Raw genomic sequence first — 11,876 nt, forward strand, 5'->3', positions numbered from 1 at the left:
GATGATTCTAATGGTCTGGACAAATACAGTTGCCCTTATTTCTGAATGTTAAGAGATCACAGTTGCAGCCAAGAATAGAATGACTCATTGCAACTATAAATAATTGAACATTCAGAACAGAGAAAATCAAATAACAACTTGCCAGAACCAGAAAAGCAGAACATGTGTTGCATCCTGTGCCTGTAAGCAGGAAAAGAGAATATTTAAAGGGATTAAAATCAACCTGCCTTAGTAGAATATTCTTTTGGACAGCCCATGTTGATATCAATCCCAGCTACATCATTCTCTCTGAAAAGAAAAGAACAAAAAATCCCCACAAATATTTCAGACTAGAAAAGGAAAAAAGCATCTTGCCAGAGAGCCTGCTTAAGTGAGTTTTCCATCCCCAAGAGGTTTAGATGAGAATTTGAAGTTTGGAGATTTTTTCCAAACCTCTGAATCTTTTCTTTTATCTCCTCACTAGTTTAAATTTTGTGTATATTTATACAGTGGTCTCCAAAACCACTTCAATACGTATATAAGAATTTCATTTGCCCTTATGGAAGAATTCAAAGACTCTTACTGACTCTTAGGGAACAAACATAGTTAGGATGTTCTCCCTACAAACTCATACCCTGCAAAATATTGTTTTATATCATTTTTCAAAAATAAATAAGAAAAATTTCTCATGATTTCTCAGGTGATTTTATGTGGGTTTAAAAGTTATATTCCTCACCACTGAAGCAAAACTTCTACTGTTTTTCTTCTGTTTAACACACATCCAGTTGAGAGCTTTAAAATCACAAATAACACAAGAAATTGGTCAATAGGGCTTTATCAGCAGGTGTGCAGCATCACCAAAAAAAACACGCTGAGGACAGAGACCTGGCATGCCTATTACAAAGTTGCACAGCAGTCACTAGCATGAAAAGTAATTGCTTGAGCAGCTACTGCCTTGAAAAAAAATCATTACTGCTAATGGGAGCAGGAGTACAGCCTGTTCATGCTGTTCCCCCACTGATCTTTCTAGATGGCGAAATCTGCTGCAACTTGCTGAGCAGTTGCTTCAACGCTTAGTCGAACTTTTGTTTACCCTAGTAGCTCTGCTAATCATACAGGACTCTCATACCTTACTTCTGACCTCTAAAAATATTAATTTCCCCTTGAAGACTTATAACTAACTAACTACCTACCTACCTACCACTACTACTACTAATACAAATAAAAAAAATACATCAAACTGCATCAATGCCTGGTTTCAAATGATAGCTGCATTTGGATAAAACTGAAAACTAGTCTTTACAAATTAAATTACACCCCAGCAGGCCACAGGGAAAGAAATTATTTTCAGGTAAGATTCTATGAGAACTTACACAAGCTTGGCTACAGCCAAGGCTCTCTCAGCATCTGCTGATCCCTGTGGGGCAAAAAGGATATAATTAATATTTGTTCACTTGATTCTGTTTTATAATAAATGCTTTTGTGTAGATCGGGGTGGCCAACCTGAGCCTGAAATGGAGCCAGAATTTACCAATGTACTTTGCCAAAGAGTCACAGTAATAAGTCAGCAGCCCCCCATCAGCTCCCCAACCCCGCTCCCAGTGCCTCCCACCCACTGGCAGCCTCGCTGATCAGCACCTCTCCCTCCCTCCCCGCAACTCCTGATCAGCTGTTTCGTGGTGTGCATGAGGCTCTGGGGAAGAGGGGGAGGAGCGAGGGCACTCAAGGCTCAGGGCAGGGGGCAGGAAGGCGTGGAGTGGGGGTAGGGCCTGTGGCAGAGCCAGGGGTTGAGCAGTGAGCACCCCCTGGCACATTGGAAAGTTGGCATCTGTTGCTCCAGCCCCGGAGTCGGTGCCTATACAAGAAGCCACATATTAACTTCTGAAGAGCCACATGTGGCTCCGGAGCCACAGGTTGGCCACCCCTCGTGTAGATATACATATTTCATACACTTTTTAGAGTGGGTATATGTATAATATGACAGAGATCCACTACTCGGTAGCAAAATTAGTCAGTTAAAGACAAATCTGAAGCCAGCATAGTGTGTGAAGTTAAGAATGTACTTAAATCTTTGCAGGATCAGGGCCCACTATGTAACACACGATGTCCTGCATTTTAAAAGTCAAAACTGAATTTGTTTTAATCTAATAAAAACATTATATTCACAATAAATATTGTCCCTTTTTCTTCTAAATGTGCAAATCTTAGCTGAACCACCATGACACAGATATGCCTAAACTGAGACCTGTGTAACTGTAGCTCTGTAATCCTTGCCCACCAAACGTTGCGTGCGTTGTCTAAAACTTGTATTATCTGGGGCGGGAACAATGTTCTTCTTTCTTCTGTGACTTGTATGGCATTGTGAAATGTTAAACATCACTGTTATTTACAGGATTGACACATGCAAATGAACCAGTTAACTGAATGAATGAACAACAAAAAATGTTGATAAAAAAAAGTGTTAAATATTATTAAAACTACAAAACACAAATGATGTCTAGCTATGAGTTCTATTTAATGAAATTACAAATGATGGTAAGATCACATTTCACTGTAATTTAGTTTTGGTACCAGTATGTTTGAACACATAGCTAAGATGACATGGTGTAGAAATAAGCTACATCTGTGGCCCACAATATACACATTGGTCACCTATTCTGTGTATGCTTGTATACAATTAGTTTAGAAATCTTGCAATGCACTCAGTGTGAAATTAGAGTCCAGAAAGATTAACACCGGTTGAGAAATCTGGGAGCTGCTTAACATCTGACACAGAGCTACATTTAGCTATATCTAAACAGTACAGTGCCAATAAAATTAATCTACTTTGATATCAGAAATGTAACTGTTCTTGGTGTCTTACCATTTGAAAGACAACACAATCTCTCTCTCTCACACAGGTTCTGAAAACAACTCTTTCGTTCGGAGCTACAAAGTCCACTGTTTCAAGCACCTCTACGTGAAATAGGATAGAGAGACAAAAAATGGGAGAAAATAATATAGCTAAATATAATCACAAAATAAGCCAGCCGAAGCAATTAAAAATATACAATGTGCATATAAAATGAAATTCTACCAAATAAAGCTGTACACCTCACTGTCAGAATCAAAGTTTATCAAGAAACAATGCAGAGTTGAGTCATATATGCAAAATCAGCTAGACTGAAAAGTTCATTAGGTTGTCATACAATGGACAATTAAGCATTACAACCAATGCTTCATCCCTCACACAGATATTTGTGAAAAACAGTGGTTTTAGAATCAGGGCATGAAATGCAAGACTTACTGCTGAATGTCCTAGTTCACGAGTCTAAACTATTAACTTGATGTTATTGAAATTTTAACAAAACTTGTTTATGAAAGCAGACATAGAAATAAATGAGTTATTTCCCTGAAAGGCTAGAGCAGTTCTTCTGCTCTGCCTGTTAGTGATGCACTTTGGCTAGCTTTTCTAAAGACAATTTTATGTTGAAATATGTATTTTTTAAAATTCCTTGGTCAATGCTACTAATATAACTGTAAGCTTCTGCAGTGCACCTTAAGCCAACCAGGGGGCTGAAACTGATGCAGAACCAGAGGCAGCCTATTTGGCAGGCTGTGCTTACCAACAGGAACTGACATGGACTTTTATCTTCTGCACTGGCTAGTTTCCTAGTCCAGCTTAAGGTACTGATTTGGTTTTTAAAAGCCCTAAATGTCTTACAATCTGACTACTTGAGGGACTGTCCATGTCTCTCTCTCATGCCATACTGATCCACCCACAATCAGAGCAAGAACCTGAACTGGATCTCTCTTGATTTAGAGGAGAAGCTGATGGTAGAGCCTTCATTATGAGGCGGCCTCAGCTTTAAAATCTAGCCTATGTTCTGGAAAAAATAAAACAAAAAATAGGTCTGTTGATTTTCAGGCCATGCCAAGGCTTTTGGAGAGAGAGAGGCTTAAGGATTAAAGCCTGTGTAAAGATGTGTAGTTCCTGGGGTAAACAACAGTCACTAGTTTTATTATTTGCCCTTGTGAGCTACGTCAAAGACACTTGGAACGTTAACATTTAGGTTAATAGGTTTATAGGTTTAATTTCTTTCAATTTCTAATAAGAGCGAGAAGTAGTTTAAAATGTGAACCTTTAATATTCATTAATTTCTCTCACCTTGCACAATGCATGTGAACTAGTCACTTTCACTCTCCAGTTCTCAATCACCAGACATAACGCTGCAGTGTTGCTTATGGATACCCCAGGAGAATGCTGGACTCCAGACATCTCCTACCGTTACCCTATACTAGAATTAAAACGACTTGAATCCAACTGAAAAAAATTCAAATTTTTTTAAATCTTGTTTTTAGAAAACATTCTGAGCCCAAGCTAACCTGATGGCATCTCAAATTTGTGTAATTTACTGAAAGCATACTTAGCATTCTTCCTCTCCCCAAAACACTGCCAGGTCCTCTGGGAAGGACTGCAGCTGTGATCACTACTGCAAAATCCATGTGCTAAATCCAAAGGGATTACAGCAGTATTCTAAAACATTTGTGAAGAGAGGTATGGTACAGCAAAACTGTGACTTGTATTAGCATACAGAAATGACCAGATTCTAAAATTTTCTTGATAAAAGGTCTTAATGAGAATTGCACATGCGTTATGAAGCCTTGAATTTAATACAGTGAATTCATTTGAGTATAAAACAATTGAATTTAACTCCATGATCAAGACGAAAACAGACAAGCCACTGAGAAGCTGTAAGTAACATTGATTCAACGGTTTATTTTTCTACTCGTTCAGACTGAATATTTTTATAGATTATTATATATCAAAATACAGTAACTAATTTTACCTTTTCAAAACTGCTGATATTCCTATATTAAAGTGGGCTGGATCAAATAACTCAAACGTCCCCTTTTCTACTCCCATCATGGGGCCAAATTAAACCATGGTTTAAGTAGGAGCAGTTCCATTTTGGTTTCAATGGGAGTAGCACCCACTTATGCCAAGGCTCAATTTGGCCTATGTTCATTAATCTAGGTGAGCGGTTCTAAAAACGTGGCCACAAGCAAATGGCTCTCCTCATCCAGTTTTCCTTAACCACTTGAAAGCAGTCCTCAGGTGCCAAATGCACCCATAAAACACTATACTGGTTCTCATGGAAAATGGCACACAGGATTCTGAAGTGTAACTGAGGACTGGCTGCAAGTAGTAAATATGGGATCACAGAACAGAAAAAGTGATTCAGTGTGGGTTAGCAGAAGGATAAAAGGTTGAAAAACCATAACTCCAAGTGTTCAAAGTGAAAGCTGTGACTGCATAAATGGTGGAATCTCAAGTAGGAGTAGAGGTTATTTTACCTCAGTGTTAGGCACTGGTGAGACCGCTGCTGGAATACTGTGTCCAGTTCTGGTGTTCACAATTCAACAAGGATGTGGATAAATGAAAGAGGGTTTAGAGAGGAGCCACGAGAATGATTAAGGGATTACAAAACATGCTTTATAGTGAGACTAAAGGAGCTCAACCTAGAGTTTAAAAGAGAGAATATTAAGGGGTCACTTGGTTGAAGTTTATACAAGAGGAACAAACATTTAATAATGTGCTCTTCAATCTAGCAGAGAAAGGTATAACACGACCCAATGGTTGGAAGCTGAAGCCTGACAAATTCAAAATTGTAAAAAAGGCAGAAATTTTTTTAACAGTGGGAGCAGTTAACTATTGGAACAATTTAACCAGGGGTTGCAGTGGATTCTCCATCACTGACAATTTTAAAATCAAGATTGGATATTTTTCTAAAAGATATGCCCTAGGAATTATTTTGGGGAAGTTCTACGGCCTGTGTTATATAGGAGATTAAACTAGAGGATCACAATAGCCTTTTCGGGCTTTAATTCCATTAATCTGTAAGTTTGATGGGGGAAAAAAATACAATTTTCTAGCCAATAACTCTCTAATATAAAAATTAGCAAACTGACTCCAAGGTTGAGTTGGAACATTAAAGAATTTTATTATGCAGCAGCCGTTTTCATGTGATTAGCTGACAGATGCCACCTAGAACGTCCTAATGAAAAATCATTATAAATACAGATGAAATAGATTGACATCTGGTGTCAGCAACTAAGGAAAACAAATGTGGTCTTTTAGCAAAAATAAGAATAATATTAGACAAAGTATACTAATACACCACACCATATACAAATTCCTTAGAAGTCATAATTGCCAGTTTCACCTGACACCTTTAGGATGAAGGTGCCAGTCCCCCTTTATCTCTTAAGATCCTCTCTGAAGGGCAGAAGAGGTGTATAGAGCATTGTGGGGATCATTCACACTGGGATGAATCTTATTTCTTGAAAGCATATACCTGTAGACTCAAATTTTATCTGCTTTCAGAAGGGTCAGTTAAGCCCTTCTCATTCAAACTGTTAACATAAACTGGGTCATCTTGTAATGATTTACACAGCAAAATTCATTAGAGCCAACAGGACTATATTAACTATATAAATCTACACAGAATGTGTTCCATCCGGTCCATTAATACGTATGCTCTGCCTTGTTTCTAGTCCAGTTCTTCACCCCTTTCATGCAGTCACCACTCATTATTTGAAATGTATGTTGCAGTAGCACCTTAAGGGCAACCAAGTCAGGACCCTATTGCATTAGGCACTGTACAAAAGTGGAAGCCACTATTTTAGTTGACTATTCTGAAACGTAAAAATTGACGTACACCTTTGTCACCGCATTGTCATTTTCAAACAATTCAGGTGTATCTTATCTTTTCTTTTCAACTAACTTACTAAAACAAACATTTATGAAACAAAACAAATCAAGACCCAGCTTGCTACATGTTTACATGATAGTCAAAAATTTCACCATGTGCTTTTCTGGGTTGTACAGCACCATTACTGTGATATTCACCATTATGTACCTTAAAACAGTATAGAAATTGTAGGTTTTCAGCTTATGAATGGGGAGAGGGGCAAGCCAAATAGCCAAGACAAGAGCTCAAAAAACTGACCTACACTGAGAATAGCTCTATGTTAAAGACTATTATCCTTGAGTGTCCCTCTGAGCTATCACATTAAAGAAGAGGCTGCTTGGTATAGTTATTTGTGAATGTTAGGGGGCTTGATTCTTTCTTTTATACCTCTATAAGTAGCTAAATTATAAACAAATACCTAAATTCTTAAAGTATAGGCCTTTACAGGTAGGCCTGCATATCTATATCCTAACAGCGAACATGAATGTTTGTGTGTTCCAAGGTCTGTTCTAATAATTGCCTCTAGGTTTTCTCATAAAAAAAAACAACCCAAAACCCATTGTATTTCAGCTTTAATACTTAAATCCTTAATCAGAAGACTACCTATATATGTGATGTAGCTCACTGGAGTTCTCCCAATATAAAGTTATTAAGGAGGAAGTTTATTTAGCACCAATGAGTTTGAATATATAGAGATAAAACACAGCGTACATTTAATGGAAATAAGTGCATTGAGTGCACTTAAAACCACCTCAGTTTAAATGGTAAAAGGGCACAAAATTGTAAATGCGTTAATTTGAATCTATAATTCAACATAAATGCTCCCAATGTTTCCTCAATAGAGCTGGTCAAAAGCAGAAGTACACTTAAAAGGACTTCAATATTTTCTACAAGAGTTTGTAAGTCATTTTAATTTTGCAGGTTTTGAAATGGAACAATATTTTCTTTGAAAATTTTCAGTTTCAAACATTGCTCTCTTAGTTTAATTTTTCCTTTAACCCCCATTTCACAACCCCACTGTAATTTTCTTCCTTTTTCCTCTCCCCCCCTACCCTTTTCCTTTTTTTTCCCCCACTCTTTTTTCCATTTTGCCAATAAAAGGGGAAGGGGAAAAAGGAGAGAATAGGGGGTAACTTTAAAAAATACATTAAAAAAGACTAATTATTTTTCCAGTTCAGTTGAAAACCAGAAAACTTGGGAAAAAATCCCACATTTTTGGTGCTAATTTTCCATTACAAAAAGGAGATTTTTTTATTAAAACATTTTGCATTCAAAAAATCGACCAGCCCTCGTCTTCAAATTCTATCTGTAAACATTACTAAAAATGCTTTCAGTCCTGTTAGCTGCACACATCCATTGCAAAGCAAGCTGGAATCTATTCTATATAATGTGACACCAACCAAACTATCAACTAAATTTCAGTTATGGAAACTTTATTACTGTTATAACAGAAAGAACTAAAACCTGACCCAAAAAAAAAAAAAATCCTCTGTAAGCTGAGCAAACTGACCCAGTTGTTGGAGAACATATAAAATCATTTCATTCTTTAAGCAAGAAGTCATTTTAAAAGATTTCACCAATTATGTGCAAGTTGCTAAAAACAAATTAGATCTTAACCTTTTAGTTTTAATAATGTAAGTAATTATGAATAACAGTAATGAAATTATTTTTTTTCCATTTTTTTTTTAACCCAAATGTGTCCCTCTAACTCTTTATTCAATGGAATGGGAATATTAACACCTCTTGTAGCTACTGCTTAAGTGTCTCTAGCTACCAAATCAACAAAGTAAACGAGCATTTCTCAGCATTTACTGAAGAAAAATGGTACTTGAAAGTTTTTATCAAAATATATTGTACTTGCCATTTACAACTCTTTTGCACTGCACCATCTTTATGTCAATCAGCTCCTTAGAATAAGATCAGAAATATATGCAAGTGAATTAAAAAAACAAAATAAAAATACACTAGCATGTTTATCAACGTAAAATTGGTTAATTTGCCTCTTATGACAGATATTATAGTTCAGCTCTAGAGAAACAGCACAAGAGGACATGAATGAAAATTAAAGAAACACTGTAAAATACAATAGTTTATGACCACAATTAGATTTCATAACCATATGTACAGAAATGTTATAATAGCAGACTAGATCAGTGACCCATCTAATCAACTATCCTATGGTAATTCTAGAGCTTGGGGCAAAAAGTGACCAGACACCTATAGCCAGGAGACTAATCCTATCATGCAGAGGCTGATACAAAAGGGGGCAACCTCTCATCAGCAAAGTCCAGTAGCATTACCTTGATGAGAAGCCCAGGACCCACCTCTCTATATCGGAGAAACTCTGCAGTTTCCTGGAGATATTCTCAAATGCTGAAAGAATCAGATTTTACTAAAAAGAAAAGGAGTACTTGTGGCACCTTAGAGACTAACCAATTTATTTGAGCATGAGCTTTCGTGAGCTACAGCTCACTTCATCAGTGATGAAAGCTCATGCTCAAATAAATTGGTTAGTCTCTAAGGTGCCACAAGTACTCCTTTTCTTTTTGCGAATACAGACTAACACGGCTGTTCCTCTGAAACCTGTCAGATTTTACTGACAACTTTTCTCCATTTCTTCACTATCCAACAGCCATTAAACAAGGCAACAATAAATATGATTTTTTGTCTTTGCTCAAACTGCACCTCTACCCCGATATAATGCGGTCCGAGGGAGCCAAAAAAATCTTACTGCGTTATATGTGAAACCGCGTTATATCAAACTTGCTTTGGCCCCCCTACTCCTTGTCCCCTGACCGCCTCCTCCAGAGACCCCCTGTCCCTAATCACCCCCAGGACCCCATCCCCTACCCAACCCCTCTGCTTCCTGTCCTCTGACTGCCCCGACACCTATCCACACCCCTGCCCCCTGACAGGCACTCAGACACCGTGGCTGGGAGCTGGCGGAGTGGAGCAGGCTGGAGCCAGGCTGCTCCGCCTCCATCGCTGCTGGTAAGTGTGTGTGGGGAGGGATCCCTTCCCCCAAGCTCCCTCCCCCGAGCAACACAGCTGGGGCCAGGGTGAGGGAAGCGGAGCCGGCTGCTCCCAGCCCCCCGCTAATCCCCCGGGCCACTCTGAGTCTGCGGGGCCCGCAGAACAGGACATTTTCATATCCTGTGATAATTTTGAAGACTATTACAATGGCCATTCCACAATCAACATAAAGGGTCTGCCAGTATTTCTATTACAAAATCAATTTTTCAGGGCTTCTAATTTGGATGGTAAAGCTGCAGGCTGTAACTATAAAAAGTGTCTCAGCCTGGGAATTAAAATGTATAGGTTCTTTTCTGCAGGCTTCTGTGCTGGAAACCAAAGCTTCAAGACCCCAGACCGCAGGAAGCCTAAAAGGGTGTTTTGGCAGCACAGACAATCCACAACACTGTTTTGCCAAGGAACCCAAAGTCAGCAGGTACAATCCAGAAAACCGGCATGGGCTGCCAGTAAAAGGGTATGCTTGGGCAGAGCATCTAGAGTATGAACTGATTCAGCTGCTTCCCCTGGACTGGGACACAAACCTGCATTCAGCTCTTAACTCTGCCAGACTTTCAGCATGGCCTTGGGCAAGTCATCTGTGTCTCAGTTCCCCATCTATGAACTGGGGATGATTTGTCTTCTCTGGTCTTCTCTACACAGGGACATTCAGGAGAATGAACTACATTCACTTCTAAAGTGAACTACAATGCAGGGGGGGAGCCAGGGATAGCTCAGTGGTTTGAGCATTGGCCTGCTAAACCCAGGGTTGTGAGCTCAATCCTTGAGGGGGCCATTTCAGGATCTGGGGCAAAAATTGGGGATTGGTCCTGCTTTGAGCACGGGGTTGGACTAGATGATCTCCTGAGGTCCCTTCCAACCCTGATATTCTATGATTCTATGACATGAAAAGTGTGCATATTAAGGGAAGAAAAAATATTGTGGCAGATACTTGTCCAGGCAAGAGGGTTATGACCAAAAGCCTGCAGAATAGCTGGTGGCTGACTATGCTGTTTCATTGTAAGGGGGAGTGTGTGTGATCGTCAGAACTTCTTAATGCCAATTGGCAAAGGGCTCACTGTTCTGTAAAAGCAACTTCTATCAGGCCAGACAAGCTCATTACACCTAACATACTGCTTTCATAGTATTTATCCATCAATATACTCGTGGGGGGGGAGTCTGTGGGACTGCGCACCCATGGACGCAGTTTTTTGGGGCGGTTGCCCCCCTCCAAACAGAGGCAAGGCACGGGCTAACATGCCACTGCGCCCCCCTCATTCCACAAGCGCAGAGCTGCCCAGCTGAAGGAAGCTGTGTCTCAGCTCCCACTGACTGCAGCTGAACGCTGCCTCTTGGGTCCTAGTGCCAGTCAGACACCATTTCTGTGTGCTGGGAGCCTTCCTGTTTTCTACTCTGTGCAACAGTGAGTGCCCGCGGTGGGGCTGGGTTGGGGGGGTGGGGGAAATGAGGGAAAGGAGGGTAAAGGGATGGGGGCAGAGGCAGTGGGAAAGGAAGGGGGGTTGGAATGGGGGAGGGGGATGGAGAAGAAAAGGGGATAGGAGAATCGCTGGGGGAAGCTGGAGCCCGGCAGGTGGCATCCGCTCGGCAGAAGCTGGTGCTCCTCTGTTAAGCAGGCCCATCAAACCTTCATCCTGACAAGCCCAACCCCCCTACACCTGGACCCCTCCAAGGAGTCCCTCACAACCAGACCCCCACCACACTGATCCCCACTCCACCAAGCCCCACTCCCCCAGCAACCAGACCCCCCAACTGAGCCCCCTCACACCCAGCCCGCCCCATCTCCCCACACCCCGCTCCACGCTCCTGAGCCCCAACCACCTTCACCTGGATCCCCTGCAGAATGCCATTGATCCTGTACCTGGAACACCCCAACAAGCCTCTGTGCATCCTGATCTCCCACTGAGCCACCCACACCCAGATTGCCCCGCACAGAACCCTCTCACCCCACACCTGGATCCCCCCACACTTGGATCCTGCTGGGCTAAGCTTGCCCACCCACACTTGGTGCACTTGGCACAGAGGGACAGGGCCCCAGGATGTTTCTGGGGCAGGCCCAGCTCTGCATTGTCTCAGGGTCAGGTGAAGCCTCACTGCTGAGTCTCTGTACTGATGGAGGTTGGAACTTCAGGGTGA

The 11,876-nt window shown here is 40.7% G+C and overlaps 1 protein-coding gene across 6 annotated transcripts in view; it reads right to left on the reverse strand.

The window, feature by feature from the left end:
* The window catches only part of DUS2 (dihydrouridine synthase 2), a 55,732-nt gene that overhangs the window by 32,053 nt on the left and 11,803 nt on the right, over positions 1-11,876 (reverse strand). For 3 of the 6 annotated variants that reach the window (XM_048870740.2, XM_048870739.2, XM_075118344.1), the window contains exons 3-6: positions 8,575-8,620; positions 2,843-2,934; positions 1,353-1,396; positions 224-288 (exon numbers count right to left, since the gene is read on the reverse strand). In XM_048870740.2, coding sequence (XP_048726697.2) covers positions 224-288; positions 1,353-1,396; positions 2,843-2,934; positions 8,575-8,620 — 247 coding nt within the window. Of the gene's footprint in view, positions 1-223; positions 289-1,352; positions 1,397-2,842; positions 2,935-8,574; positions 8,621-9,037; positions 9,055-11,876 lie in introns of those variants that run through there. The other 3 variants (XM_048870742.2, XM_048870741.2, XM_075118345.1) reach the window with 2 other exon arrangements.

The sequence above is a fragment of the Caretta caretta genome, chromosome 12, assembly GCF_965140235.1.
Source record: "Caretta caretta isolate rCarCar2 chromosome 12, rCarCar1.hap1, whole genome shotgun sequence".
NCBI classification, from domain to species: domain Eukaryota; kingdom Metazoa; phylum Chordata; order Testudines; family Cheloniidae; genus Caretta; species Caretta caretta.